This window comes from Pezoporus wallicus, unplaced genomic scaffold (genome assembly GCF_028554395.1).
Source record: "Pezoporus wallicus isolate ANWC-B61680 ecotype Strahan unplaced genomic scaffold, APGP_CSIRO_Pwel_v1 contig_6658, whole genome shotgun sequence".
Lineage (NCBI taxonomy): Eukaryota > Metazoa > Chordata > Aves > Psittaciformes > Psittacidae > Pezoporus > Pezoporus wallicus.
In genome coordinates this window covers 4,498,230-4,517,838 of record NW_026642312.1, presented here as the reverse complement: position 1 = coordinate 4,517,838, position 19,609 = coordinate 4,498,230, and the positions used below count along the sequence as shown (strand labels likewise).

Below are 19,609 nucleotides of genomic sequence, written 5' to 3'. Positions count from 1 at the left end.
GATCTGGTTCGGCCATTCTCATTCATCACACTAATGAAATGTTCATTATGCTGCAGCACCCCTTGAGCACAGCTAGCAAGGCAATAAGCCCCATGGCCCTCCTGTGCAGCCACTTCTCCCAAAAGAGCCCCATACCTGCTATTTAAATAGCTGGTGAGTGATTGTCTGTCCTGGGCTAGCTCATCACCTCTGCAGTCTCTCCCTGCCAGGGTGACAGCTTTCAGATATGCCAGTCTCCTTAACCTGATGAGATGCTGTTGCATGGACGTGCATGGCAGGGATAGGGATTTCAACTTCAACATCCCTGCTACCACAATTCACAGAGAAAAAGAGAGGCAGGACAGCTGTGGCAGCCCTGGGGCAGACCCCCATCCCTGCTAGCCTGGATGCTACCCTACAGCTAGGGGATGCTACCCTACAGCTACCCTGCTGTAGGAAGGTAAACCCTGTAGGAGCTGTAGGAACTGTCTACTGCTGTAGTCTCTGGAGATATTTCTGTTTGCATAGCCCATGCAGGGAGCTTCCCTCTCAGGGATAATCTGCACGTATGACACAAGCTATAGGATGCCCAGCTGTGCTCTGTCTCCAGGGAAGCTCAGGTACAGTTTAAGCCTTCCAGAGAGGAGACCACATGAGAACAGGCTTCACTCACGGGAGGTTCAAAGTCCTCCCTCATCGGAGAGTCAGAGCAAGCTGCGGGTGCAGGGATGTTAGCAGGGATTGTTCCAGAGATAAAAGGAACTGATCCTCCAGACTAACCCTGAGCTGCCTCACCTTTATACACTGTCATAGCCAGTGGCTCCATCAGTTCTCAGCAACCAGACATACCTTGTAAAGCATTCCCACACTTTGTGGAGAGGCTTCTCTCTTCTAATGCTCAGTTCTGAATCACAGAACCAGGCAGAAAGGATACATCCAGGATAAACCTGTCCATCCTATTGTGTCTTGGACATATTACTGTTTCTGACAGTGCAAACAGAAATCTGTGGAACAATGTACTGAGCAGGTTTGGAAAACTCCTTAGTAGGCTTGGCCAGTAAGAGTGGACATGCCAAGATGCTAAACCAAAATGTATTATCCAACCCATGCAAAACAGGGAACAGAAAAAAAGTCTTTGGCCTTGAGTGACATCTTGTTCTTTTGTACCTCCATCAATCCATCATAACTCTGGCAATTAAACAGAGCTGTTTCAATTTGCAACACATTTTGGCTTATACTGCACTTATATTCCAAAGGAGGTAAGTTCAGAATTATTGCAACAAAACTGTGCGCAGTATGAACAGAAACTAGTCCTAGAACAATAAGAAAAAACAAACCAACCCTGCCAAAAAAACTACAACCAACATAAAATAGTAAGAACTTGAATCCACAGATCATTTCTTAAAGGATTTTATTTCCTGGATGCTTCTAAAGATACCTTTTTAACAAAAACTCAGGGAGGGAAGTTGTCCACAGACTTCCTAAAATCACATGTGCCAGCAATCTTTGGAGGAACCCAGAGTACCCAAAGTGATTGTGTATCATTGCCCAGCCATCTAGTTTCCTGAGTTATTGCTGCTCATTACCATTGTGCCCATTTAGTTCAGTACCAGCTCACTTCTGCTGAAAAACCTCACAGCTTGACTAGGCTAGCAGAGATCATAGGCTTGCACTACAGGAAGCTGGTCTTCCCACACAGGCACACATATATGAGTTTGCTTAAGGTATCACTATGAGCATCAGTCTTTTGCTCAGAGGAAATTCAAAGTGCTTCTCTCCACAGCCACTGACCCACACTTGTGACCATGGCCAGCTGTCAGTGATAAAAACAGGACATTAAGTAGATATTTTCCTCCATTAGGAAATATGCAGATTAAAGCTTCTTCTATAATGGCCATATCAAGTCTTTAAAAACTATCCATCTGCTGGGGTCCCTGTGCTATATTCTGCTAATCCTTCAGAGGAGGAAATGGTTGGGGTATTGGTGATGATCTCGCTGGAGCACAAATTAGGTGCCTCTGTGTAATGTTGCCCAATGGCTCTCAGTCACAGCTTTGAAAGCTGAAAGCTTTCCAGCTAATGCATTATTTTCTTTCAGTGATCTCATGTCTAAAGAATCATTTCCTTTGTCTTAGGCTCTCCCATGGGGTCAGTAAATTCCATATTCAAAGAAGATTTTAATTCCTTGGTGAGTGACAAGCGGGAATGGCAATTTGAGCCCTAATCCCTCTCTTGAGTAGTGAATGGAGCGTCTTGTCATTAGTACATCAGACAGATGCTGTCAACGATATCATGAGAATAGCAAACACCAGCAATCTGAGCCAGCTGGAAAACAGTAAGACTTGGGATGGTCCCCTCTCCCCTCCATCAGCCTGCATCCCTCCTAATAGTGTAGCATGAAACAGTACAGACATCTTTCTTTTCCTTTCTCTTCCAGCTATTTTCCTTCCTTCTAGACTGACCATTCCCCAGTTTGCTGGGGGGGGAGGGGGAGGGGGAGAGAAAGAATTGATATTTAAAATTTGTTCCTCCTTATTAATTCCTGATTTATTTCTTTCCTTTCAAATTATTTTCTAGCTCCTTGTCTTTCTACTGAAACTTGCTGACATTCTTCTCTTTAGTTCCCTTTGCATGTACCACTTGGCATCAGCCCAGCAGCATAAGGACATCTGGAAGACAGTGAAATAAGGGCCTAGCAAGGAAAGGGGTTGGGTGAGATCCCAGAAGAATCCCAGATGCCCATTTTTCACCAAGATGCCTTTGTCTTGCTGAGGATTAACTTCCATCATCCCACCAACTTTGCTGTCTACTTCCTGTCATTATCCAGGTTCAGCAATTCCTGGGGATTTCACTTTGCAATTTGGCATAAGACCTACAGATCACCCAGCAACAGCCATGAAGCAACACAAGGCCACCTGTCTCTTTACAGTGCCATTGCTCGCAGTCTGATGGGGAAGGGATTAGTCACAGCAAGGACTGTTTATCTCTTCAAATCTCTAGGGCACCTGGAAATAGAAATGTCCCCTGCCTTGCCTCTCCCGTGCTGACCCACTGCCTTCCCTTTGAAGCAGATATCCCTTTATCTCTCTCCACAGAGGGGCTCTACCTCCACTTAGTACTGCTGGCTTCTGTTCTCCAACCAAGGTATCTCTGCTAATGTTATCAAGTGTGCAGCTGGGGCTGATTCTTGGGACAGTAAGATGGGGAGATGGAGGGGAGGCATGGGATACCCATGACTTTCAGGAAGCACCATCATTGCCAGTGTCTTTCCCCACTTGGACACCTCACTTCTGCATGTCCTGCCTTACCATCTGCCTCTTACCCGCTTCACTTATCTATTTGTTTTTTCACCTCTCTATCCTCACAGACAGAAAAGACATGTTCAGCAGGTCCTTGGCAAGGAAAATATATCTGCACAAGTAAGATGTACATGGACTAGTGGAGATGATCTTCAAGGGTCAGCCTTAGGTCTCTTTTCCTCTTGTTTACTCCCTGCTCTCTCCAGTGCCCGTCTCCCGCACCTTTCCCTTTCACAGCCAGTCATGTGCTCCCTCTTCATCCCACCTAGTAACTCTTCACTTTTTGCCTGTTCCAGTTTCATCAAAGACTCCTTCTTCTCTCTCCTTCCAGAAAGACCCTACAGCTGTGCCATCTCTTCCTGTTCTGTGGTCTATGTTGCTCTACCTGTAGTCACTTAGCACAGGTAGCTGCTTGCAGACATTTAGTTGGCAAAAAGTGAGAAAATTGAAAGAGAGAGATGTTATATAGACAGATAGTTAGGGCTGGGTCTCAGCAGTATTTTGCAGAGGCAAAAATGACAGGATTATGTGCACTCTAGTCGTGTTGCCAGCCACTACAGTACAAGCCCAGTCTCACTTGGAAGCCCTTTGGCTTTTGACCCAGGTTATCTTTATGCCTCTCAGAAACAAAAAAATCTGAGCAAAGTTAGAGCTAAACCAGCTGGGTGAGCAAAACAGGGAAAATCTGGGACAATAATAAGCACACATTTTACTCTAACCATCTGGTGGGCTCACCTTACCCTTACACTGCTAAACTACCTCAAGCTGCTAGCCTGCTGCATTTAGCTACTCACAGTGGCAATCCTACTCACAGGGACAATTTTCACAGCTCACTGCTCTCCAAAGCAACATCACAGAGCACTACAAAGTACAGTATTTGCAAATATATGCAACAACACGCAAACTACTCCTTCCCCCTGCATCTCCTTCTGGTTGCAAACACCAATGCCTAAAAATTACTTTCAGCTTTTTGCCCAAAACAGTCAGAGGAGGCAATAATGTTTTGTCTTTACTAAAGGACAGGGGTTTTTCACTTGTGGTTAGGCACCCATCTGAGGTACCTCGGCAACTTTCTTCATTTTCTAAGGACTCTGGGGAAAAAGAAAGAACCTTAAAGAAAGCTTCAACAGTCTGTAAGCTCAACACCTGGAAGAAAAACTAAAGAACAGTTTAATAGTGCAGTTGGGATATTTTGCAATCCTCTTAACAAATAACATTATGACAGTTTTACTGAAGTTCATGGCAAACTACCAGCCCAGATGCAAAATTCCCTCACTAGCTCTTAGTATAGCAGTGGCAGGAAGGGAAGGAAAGAAAATATATTGCCACAGGTGCCACCATCTGCTCCATGGTCTGAAAGGAGAACTTTGTTTTAGAGCTTTATAAACCCATTTTATTCTCCACTATCTGAAATCCAGTATTCTGTAATCTGCTGGACTTTGATATACTTCAGTGCCAAAGATGAGAAATGGGCAAATAAATAACATGCGGCTGAGGGAGGTTTCTGAAAGCAGAAAGAGGAGGTAGGCACTAAACTCCCATGGGACCTCTGCAGCAAAAGTACTCATTATGCGTTTACCTTTATGTTTCCCTACCTTACATGAAACAAAGCTAGATTGGTTTGTGTCTCTGTGGCAAAACTACCTACCTGAAATATGGCCCCCTCGCTACACCTTTCTAGAGGCTAAAGCTATTACTCACTGCCTGCAGTGAAACGCATTGGAGTCTCATTAGTTAAAGGTATGAAGTCCAGTTTGATTAAAACCTACACTACGTAGGCAAATACAGTCCTAAATAACAAAACTTAGTATGCCTATGTATGTGGCCAAAATGAGTTGCAGAGAGGCCTTCAGATGGACAGGAGCTGAATTTACAGGTGTAGTCACCTTTACAACATCTTCCATCAATTCTCCAAGTCCAAACAAGTTCAACTTCTGGTCAGCCTGCCAGCCCCGAAGCCTCACTAATCCAGCCCAGCAATCATTCAGCTTTCTCCCTGTGGCCTGCTCTGTCTGCAGAGACAAAAACCCTTCCAAGACGTATCAGCAGAGTTCCTCAGAGCCAGAGCTTGCTGCTGAGGAAGGAGAACTGCTCCTCATGCTAGCACAGCTGGCACTGTGCAGAGGCACATATGTTTAAAGGAAGTGCACAGTCTGTTATAAGGTACCACAAAGCACAGATGCCATTCTACCTGCAGAAAAGAAGGTATTAGGTATTTTTGTACGCTGACCGAGTGAATGTTACTTTGTGGACATATTGGCATGTGCATTTATGTGGGTGGATGAGTCACGGGGATGTGCTTTTCTTTGTCATTGGTGACTATGGGCAGTACACTAAAAGCCCATTCCTGCTTGGAGTTTAGGAGTCAGAAAAGCTGAGGAAAATAATTAAGACAAAACAGTGACTGTCTGGTTTAGACATCACAGTAAAAAAATACAGTAAAGAAAAATAATAAAGTAATGCTAACCTGACAGAAAGAAATGCAAAAATGAAGCAAAGAGTCATCTTGTTGATTAAAAATTGCTGCCATAAAGATTAAACTGAAACCCCATAAAAGAGATCCCACTCAGTGTGTAAAAAAAGTAAACAAGTAAAGAAGAACTAAAAGTTAATTCTGTGCAATATTAAACAAAGGTATCAGATGCTACCAAAACACTTGTGCCAGAGAGCAGAAATCAGAATCTGGAATTCAAATTCCAAGAAGGCAGAGGATCCAGTGGTTCAGATTCAAGCTGTAGCTGACTATTTTCTCTTTTATAAAGGACCTTCATCTGCTTGTGAAGAGGAGTTTATCAGCAGTGGGCAGGATATCATAGAATCATAAAATCATTCAGGTTGGAAAAGACCTTTAAGATCATTGAGTCCAGCCATAAACCCAAAACTGCCAAGCCCACCACTAAACTGCGTCCCCAGGTGCCACATATTCACATCTTTTAAATACCTCCAGAGTTGGTTACTTCACCACTTCCCTTGAATTGATCAAAATGCTCTAAGGTTAATAGGAAAGGACTTACAAGACAGAACAACACCCAAAGGAACAAAAGCATCTGCTTGAGGTCCCCTGATCAGGCATCACGTATCTACTATGCCTACCCCACTGTTCTTCTGCAGCTGATTCACCTTATATCAAGGCTGCTAGGTTCAGTAGAAGTGAACATTATAAACCTGAGTTTGTAATGTACAATCTACACACCTGTTTGTCAGTGCTCTGTAGACACAAAGGATATTCTCAAATACAAGTTTTGACAATGTGTGTGGTTTTTAGTAAACTAAATGTTAACACTGGCAAAATGCTGAGTTTTCCATCTTAGATGCCATATTTCTCAAATACATAAACCAAATATATAATGAAATGCAATACCTGTCCTACAGCCGTTCTCAATTCTCCAAGGTCAATGAATTTTGACAAAATACGCCTTGGTTTCACAGTCTTCCCTTGTCTCAGGAGTAATTTGGCAAAGCTTAGCCAAATTCCCTGAGACATCTGTTCATTCACATAAAAACCAAGCTGTAATGGTTTGCCAGCCAAGATATTACCTTCTAAGAGACCAAGGCTCTTTTATTTAAAATCCATGTGAGACAGTGGTTGTAGGGAGATCAATTTCATTATCTCTGTCTGTTCTCATAGCAACCCTGATAAATGAGGCTCGAATCCATAGCTGGGATTTTGAACTGACTTTATAGAGTGTCTGAACCACAAACCCACATTGCTTTCTTCCAGGAAGGTTTGTACATTGCTATCCTCCCATTACCCCAGCACTGCACAGGCACATGTATCAGATATGTCTTCACCAGTGAATAAAGGTATCTGCAGTTCTCCCATACTGTTTCTTTTCTATATGTGATGAATCTAGAACCATGTCAGGACTGGTAGGAAGCACAGCAGTCACTGTCTGGCTCTTCCCTTCATCTGTAGGTCACTGGAAGCTGCACAGATCCAGCCCAAGGGCAAGATCAGGGAGGGCATCATGGAACTTCTCACCTCCCATGTGGAGGTACTATTTTTACCAGCATGATTCATGGCAACAACACCCTGCAGGCCTGAAGAGACTTTTCCTGTGCTGGCTGGACCCATGAAGATCAGGCTTACCTTTCCTGAAATTAAAGAGCAAGGAGATGGGAACACAATGTGTGTTGCCCAAACTGGGTAAGAGCATTAGTCACTGACCAAGGGTATAAGTGAAGAAGCGAGGGAAGATTTTGCACTTTTACCTCAGAGGTCTGGATGAAATATTTTTGAAATACAGGAAAGTTTCATATCAACTCAGTATGATGCAGGGAGAACTATTTTCTTGTGGGAGATATGTGGTGCGTTGCAGGAGGAAGTGGAAGAAGTGATGTAAAGAAAGGGTTTGAAATGGAGGGATGGCTGAAGAACCCCTGGATGGAATCTGAGGTGGAACCCGCCTCGAGGGAGACTGAAGCAAAGGCACTGGTGAGTTCAAAGACACACAGTGGCTGCATCTCCACCACAGACCACTCAGATCTGGGCTGACACATGCCCCCGGGCAGGATGAAGCTAGACCGAATGTGACTGCATGAGGGACCTGCCAGGCATGGCTGGCAGAGGCAAATGAGAGAAGAAAAGCATTGTGGAGCAATGGAAACAATTGAGGCGCTGCACCTTGAAGGGCAATGTTCTGTGAAAGCTGAGGGCTCCCTGGGCTCACATGAGGTTCTAATAATGTTAAGATACACAAGATCAGATTTTAAAATCTATTTTTATATTTATAGGTTTCAGCATTTGAAAAGCCATTTCTGAGCATCTACTTAGAAAGTAAGTGAAAATAAGCAGTGTCGTTTTAGAAAATATTTTGATGGCTTTATGAACGTCTTAATCAATATAGTCTGCGTTATTTTCTGGTTTCCGTCAACAATTGACTTATATTAGGGACATTTATTTATGCTAGAGATATTTATTCAGCCAGTTGATCATATCCTTTCTTCCTTCCTCAATGTAAGGTTTATCTTGAGGATTGATATCTTCTCTTTTGCGATGTACAAACCCATGCGTCTGGCCAGGGTAAATTTTAACTTCATAATCAACTTTACAGTTTTGTTTAAGCTTCTGCTCCAGTACGGTGACCTGTAACACAGAATGTTCCATGTTGGTTAAGTACATTGTTAACATGGTATGTACTTACACTCCTTAAATTGCCCTGGTTTTTCACTCTTCTGTGAGACAGTGTGTTCTTGCCATTGTTTTCCTTCTAATGATTTTATACCCAAATCCATTTCTTTTACTACACTTTCTTTACGTAAGTAGGCTTTTTTTCTCTGGGAAAATAAGAGCATGTGGCTATAAAAAACTATAAAAAGTATATGAGTTACTGCAATAATACATGTAAAGGTAAAAACACCTATTGCTCAGTGTCGTGAGAAGGTTAGCATGTAGTGATCACTGTACCAGTTACTGCTGACAGACCTTGCCAAACAAAACAGGACAAGAAACTGAACTGGTTTGAAATTGAGGGAGGAGAGGCACAGATACAGAATCAGCAGTTCAAAGCGACTGGCATTCTTGGCAGGAAAATTAAAGCCAACACCACTCAATGAAAGAGTATCTTCCTCTTTGATCCCTTTGGTAGATAATCATCTTCCTCCCGCCATTCTCCCCCTGGGCTCCCCAGGAAGGCTGTTGCCAAAAGTACCACAAAGGAGCAGCTCTGCACGACAGCGGGGGAAGGTCATGGGATCTTTTAAATTCTCCTACAACTAGTGATTCCAGCAGCAGAGATGGGGATTTTCTGCTGAGCTTGTGCACCATCAGCATGATTAAAGAGGGTCTCCTGTCTTAAATCTGACAGAAGTTTTCATTTGGATTCTTGCTCTTTTCCTCCTAGAAGCGTTCATATATAAATCATCCATATTTTGCAACAGAAACAGAGAATATTTTTTTGGGTCACTTTAAAACTTTTGGATTTGAGGATGAACATAAATTTGTGTAGAATTATCGTAATAGTGAAAGAGGAAGAAAATGCAAATTAGTTTTCTAGTTTCTCTTAATTAAACATCAAATTACAAAACAAGCATGAAAAACATTAGAAGACATTAAATATCTCTGATAGGAAATGCACCTGCTGCAATGGGATGATCTCATCCTTTTCACCAAAAATGAAAAAGGTGGGATGAAGAAAACTGGATGTGTCCGCAAAGAACTTTATCACTCCTAGGGAAGAAGAAGAGGCATATACAATGAGTCATGCTACTTAGAGTAGTTAAATCACTACCAAAGCTGTACAGTTGAAATAAAAGACATTCTGTTCAGTAAAAGCTGATCAGTTTGTAATGGAATTAAACACGCTCTGCTTAAAAGTCACTTTTGGTGTGAGAACTTCTTGTGATTTAGGATGTCATTAAAAACAGAAAGACAGCTCTGTCTGAAAAAGTCATGGGAGGATTATTACATTTTTGTGGTTTTCCTTGCACATCTGCTTCTGACCATTGCCAGAGACAGGGTCCTGTGAAAGATGGACACTTGAAAGCTGCTGGCCTCTAGCCTGGCATGGCCATTTTTAAGATAATTGTAAATATTCATAATTCCAAATACATGGTTAGGATTTCAGTGTACATATATTTACACTGATATAAATTCATAACAAATTGATATTGTAAGTATGGCTATTCAAATATATTTGAATTTGAGTAACAGTAAAACTAACTAGCTGCGACCCTGGCCACACTTTTCATTATTGAAATTATTACAACAGACAAGCAAAAAATTAGCAAGTAGCATTGCTGAATTGACTCAGCTGATCAGCAAATCAGTGCAGAAAAGGAGTCCCCATAAACTTTCTAGAAAAATACCTTCAACTTCCTTTCACCTCAAACGAATATCAATTGCTCTGCGTTATACATAGAATCATAGAATAGTTAGGGTTGGAAAGGACCTTAACTCATCTAGTTCCAGCCCCTGTGCTATGGGCAGGGACACCTCACACTAAACCATGCCACTCAAGGCCTCATCCAACCTGGCCTTTAACACTGCTAGGGGTGGAGCATTCACAACCTCCCTGAGCAACCCATTCCAGTGCCTCACCACCCTCACAGGAAAGAATTTCTTCCTTATATCCAATCTAAACCTCCCCTGTTTAAGTTTGAACCCGTTACCCCTTGTCCTGTCACTACAGTCCCTAATGAAGAGTCCCTCCCCAGCATCCCTATAGGCCCCCTTCAGGGAGAAGTACAGATGTTTATAAAAAAAATATTAAAGGTAGCACAAATGCATTAAGAATGGAAGCAAGAGAGTGCGAAAACACTGAGTTAAAAAGCGGTTCATATCAGTAACAATGGACCACTGGTAGCATTGAGGAATAAGTTGCTCGTGTCATGACCTGAAAGGCTGCAGCCTGTGTAGCCCCCAGGCCCTATTTCTCATCAGCAAAAGACCCTGCACTCTAACAGAAGGGCAGCAAAAAGGCTGCAGCATACCACCACTGCCTCTGTCAGCCCAACAGGGGAACAGAGTACAGAGTTGTGCATCGAACAGGTTTTCCAAACAATGAAAAAAAGATGGTGGGCAGCAACCTGTCCTGACTTATGCAGACTGAGGTAGAGAAAAATGCTGTGGCAAAGATGCACCTCTTAGTAACTGCTGGCTCCTAAAAAAGATGTGCCCAGAAACCATTTTGTTATCACCAGCCAAGAGGAACCTCAGCCATAACGAGGCCTTGGCATTTGTTGTCCCTTGTAAGCTGTGCTGCACGGAAGCAATCCTAACCATGCCACTTGAATATTTAGATCATGCTGGTTATGATTAAGTACAAAAATGTGAGTGTGCAAAATCAAATTGCTTAAAGATTTTGTGTAATAAAATTACCTTCTTCCATGAGATGTTGCACTGAATTTTGTTACAGCAGTAGTCCTACAGAATAGTACCAGTCATGTCTGCTGAGAATAGGTATTTAAGACTCACCATAGAGGGACACCCCAGCCTGTAAATGAGGATTTTTCAGCATCAGATGTTGTACTGCTGCTCCGCCCCAGCAAAACCCAACGACACCAATCTTCTTTGCACCACATTGTTCCTTTAGATACTTCAGGATGACATCAACTTCTCTGAAACATGTAAATGAAAGTGAATTAAGCCCCTAGCTCTATTCCCCTGCCCTCCAAGGTGGCTGCTGTTCAGAGACTGGCTGGGCATTGGTCTGCTTATGGGAGGCAGTGACTCTCTTTGCATCACTCTGTCTTTAATCTTTCCTTCACTCATCAAACTGTCTTTATCTCAACCCATGAGTTTTCTTCCTTTGTTCCTTTTATTCTCTTCCCCGTTTTGGGGGGATTGGGGGTGACTGAGTGATGGTAAAGGTGCTTAAGGTGATTTTATTAACAGCAGCCCAATTAATTTCACAAAGGGCAATACTAGTCTGTCCTGGGTTCAGCAGTAGCAGTCATTTTTCTCCTTCTTTGTAGCTGGTTCAGTGCTGTGGTTTTGACTTTCGTCCTGGGAACAGCGCTGATAACACCGATGTTTTTAGTTGCTGCTCAGTAGTGTTTACTCTGACCAAGGACTTTCTCTGCCAGGGAGGAGGGGAAGCCAGGAGGAAGCAGAGACAGGACACTTGACCCAAACTAACCAAAGAGGTATTCCATACCACAGCATGTCATGCCCGGGATGTAACTGGGGGCAGTTACCCGGAAGGGCTGAATCACTGCTTGGTTGGGCTGGGTATCAGTCAGTGGGTGGTGAGTGGTTGTATTCTCTTCCCTTGTTATTTCCCTTATCATTATTATTATTGGTGGTAGCAGCAGTGATTTGTGTTATACCTTAGTTACTGCACTGTTCTTATCTCAACCTGTGGGAGTTACATTCTTTCAATTCTCCTCCCCATCCCTCCAGGAATGTGGGGGAGGAAGAGGGGGGAAGTGAGAAAGAAGCTGTGTGGTTCCGAGTTACCGGCTGCGCTTAAACCATGACACTGTCTTACAGGCTAACATGAATAAAAGTTTAAGAGACTCACAGCCAGTCAAGAATATCCCATTATCACAAATGTGACTATAAGCAAACTGTCTTATCAGGGAGGCAAATATTCTATGAAATTGCGTAAGTAAATTTGGGATTACTGCATCAAACTCAGCAGTAACATGCAACTGAGCTACATGTCAGATAAAACCAGGAAAAATACAGGCAGAAGAACGGGAAAGTAGCATGTTTTAAAATACCTGGGATCCGATGGGGAGCAGGACCAGTGTTCCCTAGTTAAATAGTGTTCAGTGACTGTTTGCACCCTCTCTGAAACCCATGGAAGATGTGCCTACCTGTGGGAACTAAATCAAATTGAAGTGGAAGGAGTGAGCTACATTTTCTGGCCTTCGCTTGGTCTTTTGTTTTGAGTTGCTCATCTCACTTTCTGCACAAGTAAACAGGGAGCACTTCTATTCTTATTCAGAGTCTTACTTTTCTCAACAGAAGCACCCCCTCACATAAGCATGAGCTTGACCCACAAGCTGCATGAAATTTCTGTTTGTAGATTGTACTTGACCCATTAATAGTTTAGGATCTAATCCTGCATCTTTACTGAGGCAGAAATTGCTACAAAAGAAGGATGCCCACTGGCTGGGAAAGGAACAGTGGTCATACTTGTCTATTTTGCCAGCATTTCGGGTTTTCAGCCAGTCATCGAAAGTTGCCCAGTCATTAGAAAGTTTCCAAGCTTCTTGTCCCACAAAAAAATCTGGGCAGGTGGCTCTGAAAGAAGAATTAAAACACTTTATGACCACAAGGTAATACTGAGAAAGGATTAAAGAGAAGTCTGTGTGTACTGTACAGCAAATTCATTTTGTTGGGTACGCTTAGAATTTAACCTATATCAAAACACTACACAAGCAACCCTCATTATTTTTCTATGCATAATAAGCAGGCTTAGCATAACTTCCAGATACATTTTGTCCTGTTAAAATTCATTAATTAATTTGACAAATTGTTAACTGCAATTAAAAATACTCAGTGGTTTCCTACCAAAATAAAACAAACAGACACAACCGCCCATTTTACATACATTGTACATACATGGTACATATACTATGTACATACACGGTAAATACATTTGGGCTAGAAGGGATGCTAATCCAGTAATACAGAAAAGAGGATACCCAATATGCTTTTCACATAATTGAGTACTTGTTTCTTTCTTTGATGCAAGCTGGCACACTTCATCTTCACAGAACGCTTTTCAGCTTCTCTGGAATTTTTACCCTACGAGCAAAGTTGCACAGATGCTATGTCAGGAGGAAGGAAGCAGGCTGCTTTGGGCTCATAGAGGATGAACGATACAGAATAGGATGTTTCTCTCTTTCATCTCTCCTATGCTTACCTACTATCTTGTTCTAGTAGGACTACTCGCTAGGTTAGATTTCTTACACTGTTAGAACAAAGAAGGAACTTTTTAGAGAAACATGCAAGGGAAGGCCATGAAATTATATGTATGGTTTATGTTAAAAAAAAAAAAGGAAATGGTTCAACAAACTTTTTTATTAAAAAGACAGTGTGAAAACAGTAGTGTTTCTTACATGTATCCATTAGTTGCTAGCATATCAGCTATGTATCTGGTGTTCGGGAGTTCCCATCCAAATATATCATGAATCACAATCACAGCCTTGTCTGTGCTGGCAGGTGGTTTGCAAACATACGCCTTGATGTGCTCGACTTGCACTTCCTGCCCACGGCCTCCATAGTCAAACTTGTCTCCAATATCACATGGACAGGGCCTTGATTCATTAGCCATGTGTGATACTAGGGAACAAAAGCTATACAGTTGTGAATACCACAGCACACCATACTGGAAAATATTAAAGCACAGTGATATCATAGACTGTTGAATTTCTGAATCATTGCAGTAATACTGTGAACATGCTGATTACTGTTAGATCTAAGATGCTGCATTAGTCAATAAGCCCACTGGTTTGTTTTACTTATAAATAATAATCTTATTAGTTACTTATAAATAATAATCTTTTTAGTTACTTATCAACATATGGTATGAGCTCTTCAGTGGGGTACATAACCGGGATTTCCATGCCTTACAGTAAATAATAGAGTAAAAATAAAGTTATGACCAACCAGCCAGGCAACCATCAGAGGTTAATTAAATAGCAATTAAGTCAGTTCTTTCACTCTTCGTCGTGCGTATGTCCATGTCAGGAATGCATAACTGTCTTTAGTATAGAATGTAAAGGCTTAATACAGTACTTGGCATTTTGAAGAAAAACAAGCAAACAAACAAACAAAACCCAACCAAACAAACACCACCACCACCAGCCCCAGCTGCTGTGTAGAAAGATAAAAATGACACTTAACATGATATTTTCATCCAAAGACTTAAAATATCCCACAGCTGACTTTTAGCGTCAAGAAATAATTTTTCTAAACCAGCTTTAGCCTCAGATAATGCAGGCTTTTGAAGAAGGATACTCAGAGAAGGCACCAAGAAAAATATACCAATGAAAGCTAGAGTATAAAATCATATTTATGTAATATTAAATAACAAATGCGTTCAAGCTCCAAGATAGGAATAAAGAAAACTGAATATAAGGAAAAATTCCTTAAGTTGAGCCAAATGTTTTGTCAATGTGGTAACAATGTGGTCTGGTTAATTTTTTACAAACTATTGTTGAAGTGAAAATAAGTAGCTCACAGACCTCATAAAATGCCAACAGAATCTAACACAGGTTTATGTAGCTCCTTAGTCTCAAGTTAATGATTTATGCCATCAATCTTAGGTTTATCAACAGGGTGAACTGACTTCATATTGCTGCAAAATGTCCCGAATAACTTACTTGAATATGGACAGAGCAGCTTCAAATTATTAAAGAACTTGGAGAGAATTTAGATAAAGCTTTACCTAAATTCGCTAAGGATAAATTGCGTGTACTACCTAAGAAAACTTTGCTAGTACAGAAACAAGGATGCTCAAACTTGACTATGCCAAATATACTCCTGGAGAAAAATGGGAAAAAGCAGGTTACTGAACAGTCCTGAACTACTGGGATGTAAGTAGCTGTAGCACCAAAGGGAGAGCTTTAGGATCTGCACAGATTTCCAGGAACCAAGATGTTCTGGATTTTCAGACTTCAAAATTCAGAATATCCCAAACAGTATTAGCAGGGATAGGTTTACAGACTTCATTTTCACAGATCAATTCTAGACAAGTTCTATCCTATTTGAAAGCTCTGTCAACTCTGGGCATACATTTACACTAATCCTCTACTTCTCTTTTAAGTAAGCCACACCCATGCATAGGTGGGGTTTTTCACATATTATTTTCACATATTTTCACATAATATTTTCACATATTATTATGAATGTTCACATATTCACTAGTCTCACACATAGGACTTCTAGTTTAAAATTAGTCTATCAGGAAAAAATAAATTAATAGATGAGCATATAAGACAAAATACAGTTTATAACAGGAAGGCGTTGATAATTAATTTTGCATTCACAAACTATTTCCCTTTGGTTAGATTAAAACCAGAAAATATAACAAAGCCAGCAATTGAGTATTAAATAAATACGTATTTTCAGAACTGCAGAAGCACAAATACAATGCCCTTACCGGTCAGTGTATCCTTAAAGGCTTCAATTGAAGCATTTCACATTATCTGACAAAACGTAAAGCAACATGTGAAACATGATATATTTAAAGATGCAGGTGTAGCGGCTGAGTAAGAAAAACTCCAGGCACAAACCTGTGAGGGGTGTGTTTGCTTGTAATGGTTGTAAAAGCCATACAGACTTGCAAGCTTTGTAGAGCAGTTAAAATGGTTCACTATTTCTACATTTGTTGCAGTATGCATTCCATACAGTTTCATTTTCTAAGGTGCCACCGACACATTCCTTAAGAATTAAATCCATCCCCCTCTTACATCTGAAATACGAGCTCACTCCTCTAATCCAGATTAACAGGGGTTTAATGAGGGACAGAGTCAGTAAAGCAAAAGCAACAGTGCTGGGTGCGTGACCATAGCCAGAGGCGCGCTGATTAGCATTTGTTACAGGTTTATATACTTTCAGTACTGCATTAGCCACATACATATTCATAATTCCTGCGTATAGGCGGGGAATATTATAGCTAGCTCCAGGAACTTAGTATCATAAGTCTCCTCCTCTTGGCGTCTGCGCACTGCTCTCTGGTGATCATGGGCAGGGGCCTTGAGGATGAAATAATCAGTCTTCCTCATGTGGGCAGGGGTCTTGAAGATGAAGTAAGCAGTCTGATAGCTAGCAAAGACTTGGAGCAGTGTGACCTTCCTGCAAAATTTATTGCAAGCAAAACAGGACGGGCAGACAAAGAGGATCCAAAGCTAGCAAGACATCAATTTGATGGATGGACCACTCAGTGGATAAAGAACTGGCTGGATGGCCACACACAAAGAGTTGTGGTCAATGGCTCAATGTCCAGCTGGAGACCAGTAACGAGTGGTGTCCCTCAGGGATCGGTGTTGGGACCGGTCTTGTTCAACATCTTTGTCGCTGACATGGACAGCGGGATTGAGTGTGCCCTCAGCAAGTTTGTCGATGACACCAAGCTGTGTGGTTCGGTTGAGACGCTGGAGGGAAGGAATGCCATCCGGAGGGACCTTGACACACTTGTGAGGTGGGCTGATGCCAACCTCATGAAGTTTAACCATGCCAAGTGCAAGGTCCTACACCTGGGTCAGAGCAATCCCAGGCACAGCTACAGGTTGGGCAGAGAAAAGATTCAGAGCAGCCCTGCAGAGAAGGACTTGGGGGTGTTGGTCGATGAGAAAATGAACATGAGCCGGCTTCAGTGTGCGCTCGCAGCCCAGAAAGCCAACCGTATCCTGGGCTGCATCAAAAAGAACGTAACCAGCAGGTTGAAGGAGGTGATCCTGCCCCTCTACTCTGCTCTCGTGAGACCTCACCTGGAGTATTGTGTGCAGTTCTGGTGTCCTCAACATAAAAAGGACACGGAACTGTTGGAACAAGTCCAGAGAAGGGCCACGAGGATGATCAGGGGACTGGAGCACCTCCTGTATGAAGACAGGCTGAGAAAGTTGGGGCTGTTCAGCCTGGAGAAGAGAAGGCTGCGTGGAGACCTCCTAGCAGCCTTCCAGTATCTGAAGGGGGCCTATAGGGATGCTGGAGAGGGACTCTTCATTAGGGACTGCAGTGACAGGACAAGGGGTAACGGCTTAAAACTTAAAGAGGGGAAGTTTAGATTGCATATAAGGAGGAAATTCTTTCCTGTTAGGGTGGTGAGGCACCGGAATAGGCTGCCCAGGGAGGTTGTGAATGCTGCATCCCTGGCAGTGTTCAAGACCAGGTTGGATGAGGCCTTGGGTGATATGGTTTAGTGTGAGGTGCCCCTGCCCATGGCAGGAGAGTTGGAACTAGATGATCTTAAGGTCCTTTCCAACCCTAACTATTCTATGATTCTAAGATGTTAGGGAGGCACTGTCTCTAAACTAACTGAGAAGTAGAAGGATGGTGTGAAATAACACACTCATGTTTACTGGGGCCACTAAATCCTGTTATCTCACCACAGACTTACACCACAAGCATTGTTCTTTATCTTCGACCTAAGTTAAGCTAAAAGTACTTTGACCCCATGTTTTCCAGGCACGAGCTTTCCTCATATCTAGTGTGTCGTCCTGTCGTCCCGTTGTCCCCCCCCCCACTTTCTTTTTTACCTTTACAAATTCTTTTGCTATGTGACTCCATTTTGCTTAAGAGTTCTGGCCATTTTCAACTTGTCGCCTAATCTTGTGTCTTTAGTGAGCTTTGTTTCTGTTATTGCGATCTCATACGGTTATATCCACATAGCAACACCTATGATTTGCAAAAGCCACCACATTAATGTATCACACATCCATCAAAGCTATTCTTTTAGGAGGATGTGTTAACACACAGCCTTGTGTTCCACCACCTCCACCTGCAAGCACTTGAGCATTTATCTGAAGAACAAACAGGAACTTTGGTTTTCAGAAACTCGAATCCACAAGCAGACAAATTACAAAGACACTGCTGTGTAGCACTTTTAACAGACCCTCCTGAGTCCTCCCCCTGTGAGAGGTTTTCCTCATCTCAGGAAGGAAAATAAAAGGTTTCTGAGCCATCATCTCAAACAATCAGGGAAGAAAGCAGCCCCCTGATAGCATATAAATGAGCATGGACTCTTTAAAAACGCACGTAGACAAAATGGAAGTCCCCCGGGAACGCTGAGTCAGGCCTCAGTACGCACTTGTTTACATTTCTCAGCACAAAAAGCCGTGAGGGCTTCTTAACAAACCAAACACCCCACACATACCTGTAGCACAGCAAGTGTGCGAGGCAGCGGAGGCAGGTCGCAAGAACTCAGTGCAGATGGTCACCGCTGCGTGTGATCCCGGCAGACAATGCTTACTCAGAAAACGAAAGGGGCGAGCGCAGGGATCGGGTTTCTCCAAATAAGAGTTATGTAAGGTTCCTGCCTTTATTTTTGCCTAACGCAGAGTCACAAAGTTGAGTGCCCCTTTACCTTAACATTAAACTTTAGATACTGAATAACTTTCGTTTTGCTGTGATTTCATGTTGCTTGATAGGAAATCCATGCAGGTTTTTTTTTACTTAGAAGGCAAAAAATTCAACACACTTATGCTCTCTATGCAGTTGGTTGCACTTTGTACTAATTCAAACAAGAGCTGCATCTGGTTTTTTGCTTTTTGCTTAGTCACGGTATTAGGGCTACAGCACACATGGTTTCGGCATTTCTGAATGACTGTGTTCCCTAAATCTACAAACTGATCATCCTCCTACACATTAGCTACCATTAGCTAATGGAACTTCATTAATGTGGAGTTATCCAGCTTTTACTGGGGTAATTAAGGCACAATAAGCTTTCAGACCTATATAGTCTTCTCCAGGAAAAACATGCTACCAGACCTGTAATCACCCAGGTAATAGCTGGATTAATATATTACATGGAAGGTTGGGAAAAAGCAAAAGAATTAAAATCCCATTGACAGAGATATGTTTAATTAGTACTGTTGGTTATTTTTACAAGAAGCACACCACAATGTATACTTCTCTGATAGTATCTTTAATTTGAGAGAATAGTAAAATTAAGACTTTCCTAAATTACGTTTTCTCACCATTAAATCACATGGCAGTCTTTATCAGTAGCACTGAGAAGGTGAAAAGGGACATAGATTCTTTTTTTTCTTACAACAGGAAGTACCAGCAGCCAGTGCAGATACTAGGCAGCTGGTTTCAAACTAATGAATACAAGCCTTTCTCCTCATGCCGCATAATTAAACTGTAGAAGCCACTGTCATAAAATGGTCCGTCAGTGGCCATTCCACACACTGCTCCAGTGGCCACATCCAGC

At 42.2% G+C, this 19,609-nt stretch overlaps 1 protein-coding gene across 3 annotated transcripts; it reads right to left on the bottom strand.

Annotated features, from left to right (window-relative positions):
* Nucleotides 1-8,131: 8,131 nt before the first annotated feature.
* On the bottom strand, nt 8,132-18,634 carry LOC130609628 (carboxymethylenebutenolidase homolog). 3 transcript variants are annotated; one of them, XM_057428811.1, is made up of 6 exons: nt 18,551-18,634; nt 13,791-14,059; nt 12,862-12,969; nt 11,194-11,336; nt 9,356-9,447; nt 8,132-8,364 (listed from the first exon to the last, which is right to left on the bottom strand). In XM_057428811.1, exons 2-6 carry the CDS (start codon nt 14,003-14,005, stop codon nt 8,185-8,187), a joined length of 738 nt encoding a protein of 245 aa, XP_057284794.1. In that variant the 5' UTR covers nt 14,006-14,059; nt 18,551-18,634; the 3' UTR covers nt 8,132-8,184. The 3 variants fall into 3 exon arrangements, with proteins under 3 accessions (XP_057284794.1, XP_057284795.1, XP_057284793.1); XM_057428812.1 differs by having other exon boundaries at nt 13,791-14,027; nt 18,551-18,623; XM_057428810.1 differs by lacking the exon at nt 18,551-18,634 and having other exon boundaries at nt 13,791-14,125.
* Nucleotides 18,635-19,609: the final 975 nt, after the last annotated feature.

Bases quoted from the DNA above. Each gene is read 5' to 3' on its own strand.
- LOC130609628 (XM_057428810.1), bottom strand. From the start codon at position 14,089: ATGATATCACTGTGCTTTAATATTTTCCAGTATGGTGTGCTGTGGTAT. The intron at 12,970-13,790 runs GTAAGAAACACT...TTCTTCTTTCAG, and splicing joins CTAGCAACTAATGGATACAT to AGCCACCTGCCCAGATTTTT. The intron at 8,365-9,355 runs GTGCATTTCCTA...TCTGTGTTACAG, and splicing joins AGATCATCCCATTGCAGCAG to GTCACCGTACTGGAGCAGAA.